Below are 22,500 nucleotides of genomic sequence, written 5' to 3'. Positions count from 1 at the left end.
CCTCTTCCTCTGCAGTCTAATTGGCATTCTTAAATGCTTTATAACTTGCCATACCATATGTCAGGTCAAACAATAGTTCCAGGTACCTTTTTATCTGTATTGCCCTAAGCAAACTGAAGCTTATTTAGTTATTTTCCAATCATTGTTCCACTGACATCTCTATAATTTAGATTAATAATGCTACTTAGTCTTCTAAATTAGCTGGCAGTGAAAACGTTCTTTGCCCTCATAACTACAGGCTGATAGAGGATTCATCTAAAGAAGCACGTAATGTGTTAATAAAAACTGTGTTCTCTTTTTGTAAACTCCAGTTATCTACTTCCCACCCTTGTGTTGGAATTACAAAGCAGAGATCTCGTGGGCATTCTCAGTGATTGAGTTTTTACAGAGAGCTCATTATCAGCTGCTTCCCTAGAGATGTGAAGGAGGGGAACGAAGGAGAGGAGGGCACACGTCTATGGGGCAGATATGTATGAGCTGTGTTTAGGAGCTGAGATTTCAGCACCACGGACAGCATACGGGACAACTGAGAAATGTGAGGTTGTTAAGGGCTTCTCAATCATCCAAGTAAGCTTTGCCCTTTCCAGTTATAGGACCAACTTCCTTTACCTGAGGCATCACAGAGGGTCTAGGAGGGTATGGGCAAGCATCACAAATTTGCCAAGCGTTTCCGGTAGGTATTAGGCATAATAAGTATAAAAAATGCTGTTGATATTTTGTTTAGGTTTATTATTCTATAAAATGCAAACCCATCTTGGGGGAATTTAATGGTTCTTAAACTCATTGTATAAACATAACTCTGTATAATGTAGGTTACACATAACATGATGCTTATTTATAGTAACTCATTGTAAAGTTGTTACTTGAAACAAATAGCTTTATTGTAAATTGTAATAATTTGAACCAGCTTAAGCATTTAACATAGTTGTGTATGAACATCCAATCTTTTATAAATCATCAAAAATTGCTGTATTAGTCCTTATCAAATAGCAACGTGATTTTAAGCTTTTCATATCTATGCACTGTAAAGAATTGCTCTATAAAATCAAGACATGATACTATAGTAGATATATTATCAGTTACAGTTTCATAGATGGTTTATAAACATTTTATAGGTTTTCAAATGTTCTTGTCTATTATGAAATCAACATTGCTTTTTGCCTATAACCCGTATATTTTTTAACTCTTATTTTCATATTAATTTCCTGTTTCTTATAGTTTTCTAATTCATGTGTCACAAAAAGTTGGCATAATGGACACATTCTGTTTAATGAATGATACATTTATAGGTATTTAATTGTTTGGGAATGTGATCCTCATAATGACTAATTTCCCTGTCTGGGATTGTTTTTTTTAAGTGTTTTTAATTTACAATTTTCACCTATTTTTATGTTTTATGAGTATGAATCAAGAGTTAAGTTTTAATTTTGCTCCCATGTACACTTAAAGGGACACTGTTACCAAAATTTTTCTTTCGTGATTCAGATTGAGCATGAAATTTTAAGCAACTTTCTAATTTACTCCTATTATCAAATTTTCTTCATTCTCTTGGTATCTTTATTTGAAATGCAAGAATGTAAGTTTAGATGCCGGCCCATTTTTGGTGAACAACCTGGGTTGTCCTTGCTGATTGGTGGATAAATTCATCCACCAATAAAAAAGTGCTGTCCAGAGTACTGAAACCAAAAAAAGCTTAGATGCCTTCTTTTTCAAATAATGATAGCAAGAGAACGAAGAAAAATTGAAAATAGGAGTAAATTAGAAAGTTGCTTAAAATTTCATGCTCAATCTGAATCACAAAAGAAAAATTTTGGTTACAGTGTCCCTTTAAGATATTATGAGTATATAAGTATGTCTGTTTCTTCTCTATTTTACTTAATTTAATAGTGTCTGGCATTTGGAATTCTCCCATGTATATATTTTCCTCACTATTACATAGTACTCTTGGGCACACATGGGTATAGACTAATATAGAAATTTCTCCAATATTCTTTATTATCTATCATGGTCAAATAACCTTCCCACAACACAGTAGATTAGATTTACTGACAGCCATCCATTCTGGGACCCATTCACTAAAGTTTGGTGAGATCAGGGAGTTATGCTAAAAGACGACATAAAGAATAATTTAGGAACTGAAGAAATTGTGAATCTAGACCAATATTCAGCTCACTGGATTTCATCACTCAGTAAATTGGGACAGCAAATCTGTGTTGTATGTGTACTTGATGAAGACTTATGTGTGTATAGCAGGTTAGGCACATGATTAAAACCCCGCTGGTGTGCAACACTGAAGATTAATAGTGTGAGAGAGGAAAATGACTGAATGTCAAATCAGCAGATTTGAAATATTTTCTTCTTTTATTTTGTAAGTAGATTTGAGGATATGTTAAATTGACATCTTTTGAAAGCAGAATCAGAGGAAAGTCTGAGCTTTGTACTTTATATGAACCCTGTAGTGTCTTTGCGAAACACGTTTTATCCTTTGATCTGAAAATACTAAAGTGACTCTTGCAGGCAGCTCTGGCTGACTGCTGGTGTGTATGTGTCTCTGTATACAGGGGCTGGCTTTTATCTCGCTGCTGGGATAATTATAGGATGCATCCTATTCTGCTAAATCTTCACTGACGTTCTTCGTCTCCCCATGGAAATGTCAAGTCTATACAGAGGGGAGAGGAAGGAAGAATGTCAAGAAAAAACAAGGGGAGAGGACGAAAAACAAGAACAGAAGGGAGAATAAACACAAATAGTGGGAGTCACTGACCTGTAATTGTATCTTATGTGAAATAAAAAAAAACTTAATACACTGTTATTCTATGCAGCTGATAGATGATGGTTGGGCAGATTCACTAAAGTCTTCTTTGTCTGAGAGCAGGCAACTTGTAATTAACGCAGGGCTTGCAGCACTCACTACTCTCAAAATTCACTAAGGAAAGGGCTGAACCTGAGTGTGCTACAAAGCGCTCGTACCCTTGGTCTCTCTATAAGGGATATGTTGTTTATATGGGCATTCAGCAACAATGCATGCTCTAATTCTTTAGAACAAATACATTTTGCATTATTGACCAAAAGTGGGTGATAAAATCATAATGTAAGGTAAAGGGACACTCAAAATGAATTTGTATGGCGTCTTTTTATATACACACTTTCTGGGGAACAAGGTCCTACTGAGCATGTGCACAAGCTCACAGGGTATACTATATTAGTCTGTGTTTGGCTGATGTCTGTCACATGGTACAGGGGGCCAGAAAATGGGAGAAAAAATACATTTGTCAGAAAAAAATCTACAGCTTATTTTAACTTCAGAGTAAGTGTTAAATTATTGCCTTTTTATTATGCACCTGTTAATTATGCAATTCTACTGCATTGAGTGGGCCTTTAAGTCATATTCGGGTGCCATGAGCATTGCAGATCTTGAGCAGGACATGACCGGTGAATGACAGCTGTCTGTGAATGCTCTTTATGGCTGTGTTCTGCTTGGAATGTGCAATACTTGCTACTCCATAGTAGGACTTTACTTATGTGATTAACCTCGTTTTGTGAGGGCTCATTGCATTAAGAACATGCATTTTTTGCATTAGAATTTAAAACTAGTCTGGAAAATGTCACATAAACATCTCTATGTATAAAGGAAGATATTTTACTTCAAAATTGTAAAGGATCTTCCAATATCCAATCAGAATGCTTGTCCTGGGACTTGCAAGGGAGTGTGCATCTGGCCTGGGCAGGCACAAGTCATTTTATTTCCCTCCTCAGTTTAAGAATGTTTAGTAGGAAATGTTGGAAGATTATGATGAAATCCCTTGAGATCACAGAAAATGAAAGTGTAACCTCAGCACTGATGATGCTGATTGGCTGTTTTATCTTTTCGCCATGCAGATGACATTTAAAAGAGTAGATGAATGATAAATACTCACTGAGCACTTACTCTGGTGAGTAGAAGACATTTTGTGGTAAAATACCTTTTTACATAGAGATGTTCAGTTGATATTTTCTAGTCCGCTTCTTACAGATCTGCTGCTTCACTTTCAAGTGCTTTGCATATGGCTAACAAGTAAGTTTCTCTTGTATTTGAATACAGTCAGCAAGCATAGCTCACAGATGCCAGCAGGTGTAAAAGATTTAGGGCCAGATTACAAGTGAAAGTGCTATTTAGCGCTTCCGCTACAGAGCTACTATTCTTATATGCTCTAACCCTACACGACAATATTAATATTTAACATTCCAATGTTACAAATACATATATAAAATAAATATATATATATATGATAGTGTTTTGGTACAATATATATTTATACCTAAATATATATATATATTTGATTATATATAGGTGTAGATATATACAGATATACATAGTAATATCTATTTATAAGTACATAGGGGCCAATTTATCAAATGTCGGGCGAACATGATTCACCTGACATCGCTCCAATCGGCCGCTAGTGGTAGTGGGGGGTGTCAATCATTCCCTCAATTATCACCTAAAAGGTGGCGTATGAGTTAAGGAGCAGCGTTCTTAAGACCTCTGCTTCTTTACTCCTGTTTCCGGTGAGTGTGGAATAAGCAGCGTCGGCTGCTTGGTAAATATACCCCCATAGAATATATTCTGCTATGTGCAGAACATTGGAATGTGAAATATTTACAGTAAATACACACTATAGCACTATAGCAAAAATGAATAGCGCATAAATATGATTTTTTCATGTTGTCATCTTTTCTTTATTATTATTTATTTTCAAAACCAACAAAAAAAAAAGACAATATATACAAGAGGTATAATCAGGTTACATAAATTCATTAGCTACACAGGGCAATATAGCAAATTAACATAGATATAACAAAGTCTGCACATAAGCATTGTGAATTTCATAGCAAAATTATGGCATCAAGAAAAATTGATCAGATTAAATGAATTCATTAGCCATATTAGTAGGGTGACCATATTGCCGCTTTAAAAAGGGACACATATGAAAATTACTTTTTCATATGTTTTCCTTTTTAAAGCGGCAATATGGTCACCCTACATATTAGGCAATAGAAAAATTGATTAACATAACATATGATTAACATGATCTGTACATAAACATTGCAAATGTCAAAATAAAATTATCCATGTAGTTAAACCTTCTTTTTCTTATCAAGTATCTTTGGAATAATAAAACCCTTAGAATTGTGTTAAAGAAGCTATAGTTAGACAAACAAAATGGAGGCTGGGCACTCTCCAATATGGAAATGTACTCCCTAGTTTTGTTTGGTGAGAACAGCTATAGACTGGCTAACAAAACTAAACCATTATGCGTTAATAGAATTAGAATCAGAAATTGTACGACCTTATACTTTACAAGCACTACTACATCTTGTACAACATAAAATACCCACATTGATCAGGAATATACCCATCTATACGGACATTTTGATAGCATGGCAAAAACTCTGTAGAAAAAGTAATAGCAACCTGAAAGTTTCCCTTCATATGCCCATTTTGGGTAATCCTGAATTTGTAGCAGGATTACAAGCCTATCGTTTTACAATCTGGAGAGATAAAGGGGCCGATTTATCATGCTGCAAATGCAGACATTTCACCGAATCAAAGAAGAATTTGCTATCTCTAATCTTAACTATTTTGCATTCCCTAAGGTTAAACATTTCTGTGCAACATTAATTAAGGAAAATACTATGGCATGGAGATGGGATAAATGAGAAGATATTATTAATATATATGCTTCAGGAAATCATAAAATCTCCTACTCGTTTATGTCTGTTCACAGACGAAAAAACAAAAAATGTATTTGATATTGCACAGAAATGGAGAAACTCTGGCTTAGTGGGGTTATCAAAATCTTTAGTAAAAGAAAGCAACTCCATCACTGGATAGGAGAGAATCACATTTAAAATTGCTATATCAAATATATCAAACACCTTATCCTATATTATAAAAGGCAAGGTATGTTTGTCTGATGCAGTCATGCGCAGCAGAGACTGCATCGCGAGACAAACATACCTGGCCTTTAGAAGCAGTGTCCGGTGATCATGACAGACAGCCCGCATGTCCGCCGCGAGGCCTTAAGGATCAGTGGCGCATCTTTGTGTAAGGGCGCAAGGCCTTACGTGGGAGGGTTAGGAGGGAGGTGAGTGGGCGGATCATCGCTGGAGGGAGGTGGGAGTGAGTGGGACCGCTACGCTGCTAAGCTGGTGGCGTGGGAGGGTTAGGAGGGAGGTGGGTGGGCGGCCCATCAATTGAGGGGGGTGGGAGCGGGTGGGACCGCTACGCTGCAGAAAAAAAAAAGTTTAGAGCGGCAGGGAGGGTGGATGAAACAGAGGGGATCAGAGGGTAAGGGAAGGTTCTTGGAGGGAGAGGTGATTTTGTCCTGTGTAATGGGCTTTAAGACTAGTGTGTTGAATAAATGGTATGCTGGATCAGATGTCAGATGCATAAAATGTGGTCTCCTCAGGGCAAATTTAATTCACTACGTCTATGAAGTCCCAAAAATTTTGGATTAAGATACATTACTGGCTTAGGAAAATATGTAAATTGAAGATTAATCTCACTTAGTTAGAAATAATATTGCTTTGTAATGGGTAATTATGGGGGACCAAGACTAAATTAATCAACCTAACTTTAACTCTAGGACGTAATCTAATATTTAAAGGATAGAAATATGCCAAGGCTCCAAAAATCCTACATTTTATAAAAAAATTGAAACAACAATTAGTCATGGAACAATATAATCTATATGATGCTGGTGAAAAAACAATAACAAGATTATTAATGAAATGGGAATCTTATATTAATACAATATCCAAAATGGAAAAATAATAGTTTTTTCATGTTTTTATCTACTTAATTGCAAAGGGCTCCAATGCCCATACATACATATATATATATATATATATATATATATATATATATATATATATATATATATATATATATATATATATATTTGCGCTCTCCCTCCTCTTTTGCACTCTCTCCCCCCTCTTTTGCACTCTCTCCCCGCTCTTTTGCACTCTCTCCCCCCTCTCTTTTGCGCTCTCTCCCCCTCTCTTTTGCACTCTCTCCCCCCTCTTTTGCGCTCTCTCCCCCTCTTTTGCGCTATCTCCCCCTCTCTTTTGCACTCTCTCCCCCTCTCTTTTGTGCTCTCTCCCCTCTCTTTTGCTCTCTCTCCCCCCTCTTTTGCGCTCTCTCTCTCCTCTTTTGCGCTCTCTCCCCCCCTCTCTTTTGCGCTCTCGCCCCCTCTCTTTTGCGCTCTCTCCCCCCTCTCTTTTGCGCTCTCTCCCCCCTCTCTTTTGCAATCTTTCCCCTCTTTTTTGCTCTCTCCCCCCCTCTTTTGCGCGCTCTCCCCCTCTTTTGCGCGCTCTCCCCCTCTTTTGCGCGCTCTCCCCCTTTTTTGCGCTCTCTCCCCCTCTCTTTTGCTCTCTCTCCCCCCTCTTTTGCTCTCTCTCCCCCCTCTTTTGCACTCTCCCCCCTCTCTTTTGCTCTCTCTCCCCCTCTCTTTCGCTCTCTCTCCCCTCTCTCTTTAGCACTCTCTCCCCCTCTCTTTAGCGCTCTCTCCCCCTCTCTTTTGTGCTCTCTCCCCCTTCTCTTTTGCGCTCTCTCCCCCTTCTCTTTTGCGCTCTCTCTCCCCCTTCTCTTTTGCACTCTCTCCCCCTTCTCTTTTGCGCTCTCTCTCCCCCCTTCTCTTTTGCGCTCTCTCTCCCCCTTCTCTTTTGCGCTCTCTCCCCCTTCTCTTTTGCGCTCTCACTCCCCCTTCTCTTTTGCACTCTCTCTTCCCCCTCTTTTGCGCTCTATCTCTCTCGCTCTCTCTCCCTCTTCTGCTCTCTCTCCCCTCTCTCTTTTTCTATCTCTCTTCCCCCCTCTTTTTGCTCTCTCCCCCCCCTCTTTTTGCTCTCTCTCCCCCCTCTCTTTTGTTCTCTCGCTTTTGCTCTCTCTATGCCCTTCTTTTGCTCTCTCCCTCTCTCTTTTGCTGTCTATCCCCCCTCTTCTGCTCTCTCTATCCCCCTCTTTAGAGCTCTCTATCTCTCACAGCGCATCGGCCCCGCCCGTCCCGCCCCTGCCCACGTCACACCTGGCCCACGCCCACTCCACGCCAGATGCCAGGTGAGGTAGGCCAAGTGTGCTTGTCCTTGCGCGCAGTCTCTACTGCGCATGACAGCTTCGGACAAACACACTTGGTCTTTTATTATATAGGATATATGTCTGTAAATACATATACTGTATATACATATATATATATATATATATATATATATATATAAAGTTCAAAGTAGACAAGCACTCCAGAAATCCTGAGTCACATGCCCGGGGTGCAACAGATAGGTAAATAGAATATAAGGAAGAGTGCACTCGCCAGGACTTTTTAAAGTTTTATTTGGAATAAAACTTTGAAAGGTCCTGGCGAGTGCACTCTTCCTTATATTCTATATATATATATATATATATATATATATATATATATATATATATATATATATATATATATATATATATATATATATACATGTCTATATAAATACATAGACATCTTTAGACATGTATCTGTATATATTTCTATGTTAAAACCATTTGCAGCCTTTTTTTTCTAACACCTGAGATCTCATATCTTTGAGCCCTTATAACTTTTTTGTGCAATATTTTTTGTGAATAATTTTTTATTAGACAGTGTTATTATGAGTGTAACTGTACTTTGTAATGTATTTTTGATGTGTACAAAGACAGACATCAGCTAATGATACCAATATTGAGCATTTTTCTGTGCCAGAGAAGCTTGAATCTAGACCGCTGTCGATTCTTTGGCATATCAAGAAATTGCGTAATATGCCCACACTCTCTCTGGAGATTTGGGGCCAGCAGGACCACCTAGCTCTTAGTCTACCCCTTAATAGAGACCTTGGTGATATTCAGAGCAATTCTCTGAAGATCGAGATATTATCTTGTGTGTGGAAGGCTGAAGGGGAGCAGCATGAAGGCCGTGGAAAAATGGAAATGCACAATGCTGACAGCATTTTGAACAACTCGAAAATTATATCAGAGCTATGTTTCTTGCTATTACATTTCACCTCTCCGCTTCCACAGTGAGGAGCGTGGAACAGCCCAAGACTCCGGCCACCAAGTAGCATAATATGGAACAGCCAAAGACTGATACAACACCTCCTAACCCAAGTCTAACCGCATCGCAGCCTTCAGCTTCTGGTGGTAATGATCTTAGAGCCTGGATGTCTGGCCTACTGGCTAATCGAGAGGACCAAACTTCAGTCATCCAGGAAATGAGTGAAACCTTACCTACCTGGCCCATAACTTTGACTGCCTGCCACGAGGACCCGCAACCTAGGAACTCAGTTTTTATGCCACCACTAAAAATCGGAAGATCTCTCAATCTCGCTGCGATCCTGGACAGTACCATCTTGAAGGTCTGTTACACTGCCGGAGACCTTATGCAGGGAAATGCTATTGGATCTATAGTCCCTTTACTGTGACAGAAGGACGTTAAGCCAGCGGACAATAGATCAGGGATCGGGTGAACCCTGTCCTGTGGTATGCTGCCGAGGTGTTCTGGATGCGTTGGAGTCGTTTCTGGAGTTTGATGGAGGACCCGGCGTAGAGTGCATTGCCGTAGTCCAGTCGACTACTGACGAGGGCGTGGGTGACAGATTTTCTAGTTTAGGTTTATAATGTTTCACTATCTTTTGGAATTATAATTATATAAATTATAATTATAAATATACTATTGTTTAATATTCGACAAATATCCTTGGAATGCCTATGCTGGCAGAGAAGGGAGATTTACTGAACTTCTTCAACGGCAGGGATAATCTTATGTTATGATGCTGTGCTATGGAGAAGTTAATTTATGGGGGTCTGTTGTAGTTTACTATGATGCATTTACACCTACAATGTCGCATAGTTATTCTTATCTAAGAGCCTTTTGAATACACAGAACATTGTTTTGGACTTGTGTGCCCTTCATCTTCCTCCTACAGATTGCCTACAGTGCTCAGTTTGTGCTTGTAAGGTGTTTAATTGTTCAAAGCCATTATTAATAAGGCTGAGCAACTGTCTCATCTTATACTCAGGGCCTTTCTTTAAAGGTACTCCTTTCATTGGATAACATCAAAAACCCTTAGCTACCACATACATATTACATACCACTGATGTGGAGTACATTTATCTTCTACTGCTAACTGTAGTAATTAAGCTCTCCACACCTGCATGTACTGGCTAAGGGACTGGATATTATATACACAGAAAAAGAAGCAGCAACTTTATCAAGAGTTATGGTTAATCTATTTTTTCCTCATAGTCAGTTTAAGGAATCTCAATAGGTTAGATGATCTGCTTACTGGTGTTTCCCTGGTGTATTTGTTTAGCATGGTTCACATGTCCTCTAAGGGGCCCATTTATCAAGCTCTGAATGGAGCTTGAAGGCCCGTGTCTGCAGGCTCGCCAGAATTAGCAGTTATGAAGCAGCGGTCTAAAGACTGCTGCTCCATAACCCTGTCCTTCTGCTCTGAGTAGGCGGACAGACATCGCCGAAAATCAACCTGATCGAGTATGATCGGGTTGATTGACACCTCTCTGCTGGCGGCCAATCACAAGAGCTGCTGGTGCAATGCTAAATACGGAGAGCGTATTGCTCACTGCATTCAGCAAGGTCTGGCGGACCTGATCTGCACTGTTGGATCAGGTCCGCCAGACCTTTGATAAATATCCCCCATAGCCTGAGTCAAGCTTTCACAGATGCCATTATTGCTGAGTTAAAATAGTTAAATTTATATATTGCCAGAACTTTGAATGTTTATAGGAGCTAGGATTACTAAGTCCAACTAATGATAGACAAGCATACATCCCTTTTATTGAGCTGATGCTATGTTAGTGTTTTGTGAAACCTGTTACTATATTTCAGCGGCCGAGGCAGAAACCCTAGTCACCATCCCAACTGTCAGCCTTATAATTTCATGATACCGCTTTACTTTAGACCCTTATTAGTTGTTAGTTTGTAGTCACAGTATACAAGGTCTTCAGTGCAGATTTAGGGAAGTAAAACCTGTTAAGCTCAGTTTATGGGTTCTAATACCAGTCATAATGTATGCGTATACTGTTGACGTTGACTATCTACTGCTAGTTCCATATTCTTAGAATGCACCTATTACCTGGCTATATGTTCTTGATCTAATTAATAAGAGAGATATCTACCTATCTTGCAAAATACCTAGAACTCCTTTCACGTCCATGTCTCCAACTCCTTTCTGAGAGGCTAAACTTAATTATACTTGGTATGAGAAGAATTAGTACCCCTCTGATATACAATGATTTTGGCCTTAGGCGGAGTAACCTAGTAGCTACCTGCCACCATATATATAATATCATACTACTCTAGTTTGGGAAACTAGAGGTCCACTTTGCCACTTCACATAATCAAGCCATACCTGTATTACGCAGTACCATATATTTTTTAATTCAATGTGTCCGTGTCCTTCCTAATAACTTGGATTATGTATCTCTAATAACAGAAGTGTGTCTATAAAATATGTCTTTAGGCATATCACCAGATAGCGGCTCAGCTCACGTACAAGTTAATTTATAGAGTATAAGTATATTCGCTGCCTGGCTGTTCATCTATTTAAATGTTTATCTCTTTCTTTTTCCCCCCTACTTATTATATTATATTCAGGTATTTTTAATCTTACCTGGAGATATATATAGCGGTTTCCCTCGTAATTACTGCATCCTATTCTACTACTAGCATCTATATATAAACTGTGAGGCAATACGCTCTCCGTATTCAGCATTGCACCAGCAGGGAGGTGTCTATCAACCCGATCGTACTTGATCGGGTTGAATTCTGGCGATTCCTGTCCGCCTCATCAGAGCAGGCGGACAGGGTTATGGGGCAGCAGTCTTTAGACCGCTGCTTTATAACTGGTGTTTCTGGCGAGCCCAAACACTGGCCCTCAAGCTCTGTACGGAGCTTGATAGATAGGCCACTATATGCTATTATATATTCGAACTCACTACAACGATGTCTTCTACATTGGGAGCTATTTCAATTACTGTTTTGTCTTATTCATACTAATAGTTCCTTAAATACTAATGTGTACACTGGTTAGTTCCAAAAGTTCTATAAATGTTTATATGTTGACTACTTCTCCTTCTACAATTTATAGTAACTTGATAGTGGTGTCTTATTGTGTCTCAAACAAGGCTAATTATAGGTACCTTTTATAGGTTCAACCATTGCATTATATATATAATTACCTAGCGCTGATTCAATATTACAAGTTTTGCTCTTTTGTTAGTACAATGGGACACTAGGTCTCCTGAGATAAAGAACTATAAAATGTGAGGTTCATACTGTGTATGTGTGAATTTATCTGTGATGTAACATTTATGATTGTATTTTTGATCCATTACGACTACTTTTATTTTTCCGTTTTTTATTCTTTTTTCTGTTTTTTTGAAGTATTGCTTGTCTGTAATGTTACTAACTAAACCTCAATAAAAATTACTTTAAAAAAAAAATAAAAAAAAATGTTTAGACTTGGCATATGCTGTCGGCATTTAACATTGCACAAGCATTTCTGGTGAAATGCTTGTGCAATGCTGCCCCCTTGCAGTCCGCCACCTAAAAGGTGGCGGACAAATTACGACCACTGCTTCTTAACTGAAGATTACAGATCGCCGCTGCTTGTTAATCCGCCCCCTAGAGTAAAGAGTAAGAGTTAAAAAAAAAAGTGCACCAAGCACAACATAAATACATTAAAGGGACAGTCAAGTCCAAACTAAAGTTTCATGATTCAGATAGGGCATATAATTTTTTTATTTTTTTTTAATTTATTTATATCCAACAAAGTATACTGACATATAAGAACACCATATGTAAGAGAAAAAGAAAAACAGAAACAATCAACTCTGCGTTCTAATTATACAAGTTTTAGGTAATTCACCCATATTTAACATCATAATAGAAAACATAAAATAAACATGAGCATAGAAACCTCAAACCTTTAAACATTAATTAGCTGAAGCCTGCCCAAAAAATAAAGTAACATTCCTTCTTTGCATTTATAATCTATACCCTGTTGAATTATTTTAATATTTTAACCCAGACGTAAATTGAACACACATATTGCCAAAAAAAAAATAAGACTTAACAAACAAACAAAAACAACATAAATCGAGAAACCATAATACAAAACGAATAAAAAAAAAAAAAAGGGGGAAGATAAAGAGAATTATATAAAATAAAATAGAATAAACCCCATCACCACCTCCCTAAAAGGACTAGTTCAGAGTTACGTAGATGATATATCAAACACTCCCTTTCAGCCGGGGGAAATATTTTTACAAATGCTGACCATTTGAGGAAAAACCTAGAAATGTCATTGTCATTATCAATATTAACATTATATTGTTCCAGAATACATTGCTTTTTTAAGCAGTTTTTAATTTCAGAAATACTGGGACCCGTACTCATTTTCCATTTTTTAAAAATGAGGTATCTAACAGCCAGTATGGTTACATTTATCAATTTAATGTTAAGCTGCTTGTCTTCTGGTCTGGAAAAAAGAAAAATTACATTCATGTCTGAAAGATTTAGTGAGGGGAGATCAAGTATTTTACAAAGCCAAAATTGAACTTTACACCAAACATTCCTGATTTTCGGGCAGGTCCATAACATATGCAAAAGATCTGCAGAAGGAAGTGAACATTTAGGACAACTAGTAAAAGTCGATTTGCCACATCTTGTTCCCTTTTCTGGTGTAAAATATGTCCTATGTAAGAGCTTAACATGGGATTCCCTCCATGTAGACGAAAGAGTTGTCCGAGCAACCTCTTGAATTGAGAGAGAGGGTGTTTTGGAGTCAACTTCTTTAGATAAGAGTTTGGCCCAACTCCCCGCGATTTTATCTATATTAATTGTACCTCTATCTGACACCAGAATCGTATAGCATGGGGAGATTGACATAATTCCATTTTTTGTCAAGGTAAGCCACTTATCCAACTGCCCTAGTGACCAGTTCCAGCCATGTTCATTTGTTAACTGCAAAACATAATGTCTGGCTTGGAGATAAGCATAAAAATTTCTATGAGGGAGATTATATTGCAATCTAAGCGTGTCAAATGTTTTGATACACCCTTCTTCTATATCAAGCAACTGGAAGGCATTAGCAAGCCCTCGAGTGTTCCATTTTGAAAAAATCAAGGAAGGTGTACCCTCTTGAAATTGTGGATTCCCTACAAATGGCAAATATCGTGATACGTGATAATCTAATCCTAGCAAATTACATATTTTTTTCCAAGCCAGAACTATATTATATATAGTTTTATATTTTCTAATTCGAGATGGAATATCGGTCGTATCCATATGTATAAGTGCCACCGGTGAAAAGGGGTGCATAATGCTAATCTCCAGGTCATTATTTGTCACATAGTTACGCTGAAATAACCAGTCTGCTACAGTACGTATTAAAAAAACATAATTATATGCCCTCAGGTCAGGTAAAGCCAAACCTCCAGCTCCCAATGGGAAAGAAAGTTTTATAAGTGACATTCTGGGCTTCCTTTCCTGCCATAGGAAGGTTCGGAGACATGAATTGAATAAATTAATATCCTTCTTTTTTAAAAGCAAGGGGATATTCTGAAGAACGTACAGTATTTTAGGTAGGAGGATCATTTTATATACTGCTATACGTCCGGATAACGAGAGAGGTAAATTCTGCCAGTTTTTAAAAGCTACTTTAGCTTTATTTAAAACAGGGAGGACATTCAGCGAGTACCAAGTATCAGGGTTACTGGAAATATTTATACCCAGGTATTTAAATGAATCATTCACTATAGAAAAAGGTATATTTATGGGAGAATTTTTTGTCTGCCTAACCCAGAGAAATTCGGATTTACTTATGTTTACCTTATATTCTGAGAAAGAACCAAACTGTTGTATAATTACCAAGAGAGTTGGTAGATTCTTATGTAAGTTAGCTAAATAAAGAAGGATATCATCTGCGTATAGCGCTATTCTTAATTCCCGTCCGGCGATCATAATCCCCTCGAGCCTCTGTCTTATCATTATAGCAAGGGGTTCGATAGCGATATTGAAAAGGAGCGGGGACAGGGGACACCCCTGCCTTGTTCCCCTCTGTAGAGTTATTTCTAAAGACAACTGACCATTTACTATTAGTCTAGTGGAAGCTGTATGATATAGCTTTTCGACGAAGTTTGTAAAGTTGCCCTTCAGTCCAAACTGTTCTAAAGATATTAGAAGATGATCATGGTGAATTGAATCAAAGGCCTTTTCGGCGTCTATGGCTAATATAGCCAGGTCTGTCTCGCTTCCCTCGCCCATTTGATCAGAGCACTGGGTGTTAGAAAAGAAGTCTAAAGTAAGCAGGAGTTCCCTTATCTTAGCAGCAGAGTTCCTGTTTCTCATGAACCCCGCCTGGTCCGTATTGATAATAGAAGGGAGAAGGGACTGCAGCCTCTGTGCCAGGATTGTAGTTAACAGTTTATAATCCGTATTCATGAGGGCAATTGGTCTATAGGATTCTATCGCTTTTGGGTCTTTTCCCTTTTTTAAGATCAAGGACGTAAATGATGCTGCAAAACTCGGCGTGGGTGCATTACCCTCTATAAATATATAATTAAATAACGAGGTTAAATAAGGTGTTATAGTAGCAGATACCGTTCTATAGAATTCATTAGGTAATGAATCGGGTCCCGGTGCTTTATTATATCCCAGCTTGTTAATAGCTTTGACCACTTCTGCTTCAGTAATAGGAGAGTTGAGATCTTCCATTACGGATGGTGATAGTGATGGGAATGTGATTCCTGACCAGAACCTCTGACATTCTATAACATCAGATGGTTTAGCCGAGTATATAGATTTATAATAGTCATAAACAATTTGAAGAAGGTCCTGAGCAGAGCTAGCTATTTGCCCATTTCTATGAAGTGTGTCAATTAGCTGGGAACCTAGATCTTGCTTAACTAATCTAGCTAAGAGTTTTCCCGTTTTGTTCCCATACTTATAAAATTTTGCTGAAAACCTTATATCCTTTTGGGTAGCTTTGTATATTAGCAGTGAATCTCTCGCCTCTAATGCAGTGATATATTTAGCCCACTTCTGAGAAGTCTTTTCCATTAAGTATAAATTATAAGAGTTAGTAACTGCCCGCATAAGTTCGTTCTCACGTTTTTTAAGGTTCTTAGTGTGCCTAATATTATAGGCAAGAATCTCGCCTCTCATCACTGCCTTAGCGGTTTCCCAAAACCGGGAAGGCCGACTTTTGGCCTCTGCATTAAACATAGCAAAATCCGCAAGTTTAGTTTCCAAGATATTTTTAAACTTAGCGTCCGAAGACAAAAATTTAGGGTAAGTGAAACGATTTTTCGCCTGAGAGGGGATGTCCAATTGAGATTCAAAAGATATTGGGGCATGATCGGATACCGCAATAGGCAAAATTTGGGCTGATGTCTTATATTTACACAGTCTTTCATCAATCAGAAATAAGTCAATTCGAGACAGAGATTTATGTGCTTTTGAAAGACACGTGAAATCCCGCGTATCCGGGTTTTGGAGCCTCCAGATATCCCTTACTCTCAAGTTAGAAAAAATCCTAGAAAACAGTTTTGCCTCAAGATTATCCCTTTTAGTTTTTTTTAATAACTCCTGCTGCCTCAATCTATCTATTGGATACTGCGGGGCCATGTTAAAATCGCCAGCCAAGACAAGAAAACCTTCTGCAAATGTCATGAGCCTGGCCTGCAGTGCATCCCAAAAAGAAAGATCAAAAACGTTTGGTGCATAAACATTGCATAACGTATATAGAATATTAGCGATCTTAATTTTCAAAATAATGTATCTCCCCTCTTCATCTGACTGACTCTGAAGTACCTCATAATTGAATTTTTTCCCCAGGAGAATAGCAACTCCACTTCTACGGCTACGGCCAGAAGAAAAAAAAAACCTCTTTCACCCATGAAGTTTTAAGTTTAAGAATTTCTTGCGTTTTCAGGTGGGTTTCTTGCAGAAAAGCAATAGAAGAGCCTATCTTCTTAAGATATGAAATAATCGTTTTCCTCTTAATGGGGGATGTAAGACCTCCTATATTCCAGGAAATAAATTTAACCCCATTCATTTTGCAAGATATCTACAGCTCAAGGTGGAAGGTGGTGGTGGGGTGAGGAAAAAAAAAAAACAAAAAAACCCAACAGACAAACAGACCAGAAAACATAAAACAGACGTCTTGGGAGACCTAGACCGTCTGTTACCCTAACCTGAAAAAAGCCCAACATGATGATATGACATTGGTTCTATTCTTAGCATTGCTAACCAAAGCCAAGATACTCAAAGACCTTATCTACTTAACTAGACAATTTTTAGTGAAAAAAGCTTCTGCGGCTTTAGCGGACTCAAAGAAATATAAGGTATTATCATGGACTAATCGAAGCCTGGCGGGATGTACAATTGTTGCACGCAATCCCTGCTGTATGAATTTAGTGCAAACTGGAGCTAGCTCCCTTCGCTTTGAGGCAGTGTCTGCTGCATAATCCTGGAACAACAATATTTTCGTTCCTTCCAGAAGTATGGGCTGCTTCTTACGAAAAGCTTGCAATAAAATAATTTTGTCTTGATAGTTCAAGAATTTGGCAATGATCGGTCTTGGCCTCATATTATTTTTTGAGGGAGATGCTGGTCCTAACCTATGTACTCGTTCTATAATAATATCATGGTAAGTCTCAGAAATATTCAACAACGCTGGGAGTGTTTTAGTAATCAATTTATTTAGATCTTCGAACTGCTTCCCCTCGGGAACCCCTATTATTCTTAGATTGTTACGTCTAGCCCGATTCTCCAAGTCTTCTAATTTGTTTTGTAATTTGGAGAGGGCTAAAGAGGTGGCTTCTAATTTAGTATTTTGAGCTAGGGAAAGATCTTCAAGATCAGAGACTCTTTGTTCTACCTCAGCGAATCTCTCTGAGAATTGTTTGACCTCTGCACCTAGCTGAGCAATATCATGTTTTATCTCTACTTTTAGGGATTCAAACTTGGGCGCAAGGGCCGCAGAAATATCTGCAACTAGGGACTGTAAATCAAAAGACTCATGTAAGCTTAGGGAATCACGTGCAGCCAGCTGTACATTGCCAGCCACCTCTGTGGTAGGTTTAGTTTTTTTATCCCTTTGTCTAGCTGACTGTAGGTGAGATTTTGGAGTGTGAGTGTAAAAACTTATCCATATACTTGTGGGGGAGGGAAGTGATGACAGGAAAAACCTAATCAAAAGTGATGAAGAGGGGGGAGAAAACCCCCAGAAGAGAGGGGGGGAAAAGACCCCCAGAAGAAAAAAGGAAAGGGTGTGAGGAAAGTGCACCCCTTGTTTTTAAATATTACCTAACAGATTATTTAATTATCCACCGTGAAAAAAAAAGAAAAAAAATCAGTCATGCCAGTGACTATAGGGAATATACATAAATTAATTCAATTTCCTAAGATCTATCATGCCAAGAACAAAAAAAGAAAAAAGACAATAAAAAGAGAAGAGAAACAAAAAAAATCAGTGTTCTTAATAAACAATAACTGTCCCTATACCTTGACTGAGTATACTCAGAGCCTAAAGTTTATGTTGGATCCTAGAACACTTCCAGTTTATCATAGTTACATCAATCCTGTGCAATCAACACCCTAGATATGTTTTCAGACACAATGTGTCAATTTTTATGCTTAAATGGATTTCTATAAATATAGAGAGAATATATTAGTCTTGGTCACTCCAAATAAAGAAAAAGTGTTACATATTATATATTATAACAGGAGCTTGCATAGGGCAGAGAGAGAAAAAAAAACAAAAAAAGATATGAGAAAAGGAGAAATTTCTCTCTCTTCCTCCTTTCCCCTCTTTTCTAGCCTTCAGTAGTGGATAGAAACATAGCACCAAAGATACAAAAATAGCAAGATTAGATATTTAAGAGACATTAGAGTCCATTAAGATCCAAGCAATGATCGTAGCTTTTAAATAATGATTTGTTTTAACCCTTAATTTTTTATCAGGGTAGCAGTCCTTATTACAGCAAAATTAAACAACCAGCAGTAGGATCAGTACATGTAGAAGAATATTTAGTAATAATGTATCAACAACTCCTATCTTTATCGTTCTTTAGCCGAATATTGTAGATTATATTCAAAACAGTTCTACATTACCCATCCAATCTTCCACAGCTTAGAGAGCGAGCAATAGCCCTTTAACAGCAGCGGCCCCCCATCACGCAGCACCGGTGGGAGGGGGAGCGCCTTTCCAGGGATGACAAAGGTCTCAAGATATGGAGCCACACTCCATATAGAGGGGGCTTAAAAAATCCTCAGATGATGTAGGAACAGCCCCGGCGAGCACTGAAAGCTGCTAGCGTTCACAGGATGACAATGTAGGAGCCAATAGCTTCAGAGAGCAGATTCTTTCACAAGTACAGCGCCGGGACTTTAAGCACGGCTCTCCCTCCACTACCCACAAAGATTGCTGAGAGACCCGGCTCCCTGTGATATTAAAAGATGATTACAGGGCAGTAGGGAGAGGAAAGGAGAAAAAAAAGCTCAGAAGGTAGCCTTCAGACGGGCTGGATTGGCCCTTCGGGCGCAGCTCTCCCTCCACTGCCGCTTAGAGATGAACGGAGTCCCGGCTCCGTATGGCACACAGAGCCAGTTACAGGGCAATGGAACAGGAGATAAAGGAGCCTAGAAAGCAGACTTCGGGCGGACTGGACCGGTACTTTAGCCACGGCTCTCCCTCCACTGCAGATTAAAGGGTGGAAAAGATTCCCGACTTCTTATCACACACACTGCCACTTGCGGGACGTCAGATAGGGGAGCAGATAGCCCAGCAGACAGCTCTTCTCCCTCGGATCACACCGGTATCCCAGGCACACCTCTCCCAGCACTGCGAAAAAAGGATGCAGGAAGTCCCGACCCTCCGCGACACCCAGAACAGGCAGGTAAAGCAGGTCACAGCTCACTATATGAGAGGAGGGGGTAAAACAGCACGGTACAGCACCAGCAGCAGATACATCAGCCTCCGACCTCAAATTCAGAGTGAGTCGACAGTTTCGGTATGGCGGGCGGCTGAAGCCGCCGTTTTCTTGTTCTTTAATGTTCCTCCCATCCAAACCGGCTTTTTGATGAGAGTGCTGTATAAGAGTGCGGGCTTTATTTGTCTAATGGCATAAGGCTTGCCACCAAATTGAGACCTTCTTCAGAGCTGCTGTAGGCAGCTTAAGTGCAATGGTAAGGCACTATGTGGTTTCCAGCAGCGATGGTAAACAGCAGTACAAGCCGCCCCAGACACCAGGGTTTGGGCGCGAATATCGCCAATAGCTTGCAGGTAGGAGAATCAGAGCAGGTGCATCACCTGACCACACACCTGTGCTCCTCCTCCGGAAACCCCTAGGGCATATAATTTTAAACAACTTTCCAATTTACTTTTATCACTAATTTTGCTTTGTTCTATTGGTATTCTTAGTTGAAAGCTAAACCTAGGTAGGATCATATGCTAATTTCTTAGACCTTGAAGGCTGCCTCTAATTTGAATGCATTTTGACAGTTTTTCACCACTAGAGGGCATTAGTTCATGTGTGTCATATAGATAACATTGAGCTTACACACGTGAAGTTACCTAGGAGTCTGCACTGATTGGCTAAAATGCAAGTCTGTCAAAAGAACTGAAATAAGGGGGCAGTTTGCAGAGGCTTAGATACAAGATAATCACAGAGGTAAAAAGTATATTAATATAACTGTGTTGGTTATGCAAAACTGGGGAATGAGTAATAAAGGTAGTATCTATCTTTTTAAACAACAGAAATTCTGGTGTTGACTGTCCCTTTAAAATAAAGTGTTACACTCATATATAAACTATCTGATCAAAATTATTCATATAAATATTAATACACATTTTTGTATAAGGGTTAAATGGTATATGACAAGGTGTTTGAATGGAAAGGGCTATTATGTATATATTTATATATGTCTAAATATGTTTGTGTGTGTGATTATGTATATATATATATATATATATATATATATATATATATATATATATATATATATATATATATATATATATATATATATATAAAGAAAAAAGCAATTTTTCTTTTTAGTGGTTTATTGTCAAACAGCAAACATAGGCAACATTTTGGGTTGTGCCCTTTCTCAAGCCATATTCATATATATTTATATACATGTGTTTTTATATGTATATGCATACATATAAACACAAATATACAAATGCATATACATTTATACACACACACACATACATATATACATATATATATATATATATATATATATATATATATATATATATATATATATATATATATATATACACTTTTGGAGCCCTTTACCTTAAAACAAGAAAAATAATTTTTATTCCATTTTAATATTTTATAATGTTTTACTATGTATTTACTGTAAATATTTTACATTCCAATGTTCTTCACTTAGTAGAAAATGTTATTTGTATTTTTAAATATATATTCCTATATTTATTTGTATATATCTGTACCTGTATATATTCATATAGATATATAGGTATAGATTTATATTTTACAAATAAAATCATAATATATATACTGTATATAGAAATATATATTTAAAAAACAAAAACATTTTCTTCTATATGAAGAACATTGGAATTTAAAATATGAATAACTACCTTCAGGTTTAGCGCTATAGGTGTAACATGATGTTGGGTTAAGTGTTATTTTTTATTTTTTTTTGAAAGCACGCTACATTAAAGTCTATGGGGCGAATGTGTTAAAACGGTCACGCTATCCGAAGTCCTGAAGTTATCGTGTGTTGCGTTTGGCTCAGGCACAAACATTTTACTTTCAAATTGTAATAAAAATTGTAATTAAAAGTTTACCTCCAGTGGTGTTTGTACAAGAGCAAAATCGCGTCACTTGTAATCTGGCCCAGAGTGTTTACTGTCCCTTGAATTACAAAGGGTAGATAGATATAGTCATACGAGATTTACTACAGCTTTTAGCTTGACATAAAAAGGTATAAAAAGACAGAACATTTTGTGTATGCAAACTTTACTTTGTCTGTATAGCATTTATGTTATAAGTAATGAGGGATACCTATATCTGGTGTGTATTGTGCAGCTTCCATTTATTTGCACAGTTTATAAGTGGTGTAGTTCAATAAAGACAAGCAGGGACTGTGCATAGTGACATATATGTCAGCATTATAATGCTATTACATATAATGAGTTAAATAATGTAATAAGCAGGAACAATATGGATTGAATTTATATGCTTCATATTCCATTTTCATCCAGGATCTTTATTCCCAAGAAGCACCGGCATCGATTTGACCATGTGATGTCCCAGACCCTCATCAGCAAAATCTGCAGGTCCCGAAGTGAACGAAGCAACCGACTACGGAGGAGCCGGAGCGAGGACCATCATGAAAGGTTACTGGTGTCCACACGAGCTGCCCCCTTGCCTCA

The 22,500-nt window shown here is 38.1% G+C and overlaps 1 protein-coding gene across 1 annotated transcript in view; it reads left to right on the top strand.

The window, feature by feature from the left end:
* GRID2IP (Grid2 interacting protein) overlaps positions 1 to 22,500 on the top strand; it is a 307,557-nt gene that overhangs the window by 137,868 nt on the left and 147,189 nt on the right. The window contains exon 3 of the mRNA XM_053695186.1: positions 22,330 to 22,500. This exon is cut by the window's right edge and continues 81 nt beyond it. Coding sequence (XP_053551161.1) covers positions 22,330 to 22,500 — 171 coding nt within the window. The remainder of the gene's footprint in view (positions 1 to 22,329) is intronic.

Source organism: Bombina bombina, chromosome 11 (genome assembly GCF_027579735.1).
Source record: "Bombina bombina isolate aBomBom1 chromosome 11, aBomBom1.pri, whole genome shotgun sequence".
Taxonomy (NCBI): domain Eukaryota; kingdom Metazoa; phylum Chordata; class Amphibia; order Anura; family Bombinatoridae; genus Bombina; species Bombina bombina.
This window is presented reverse-complemented; position numbering and strand designations above follow the sequence as displayed.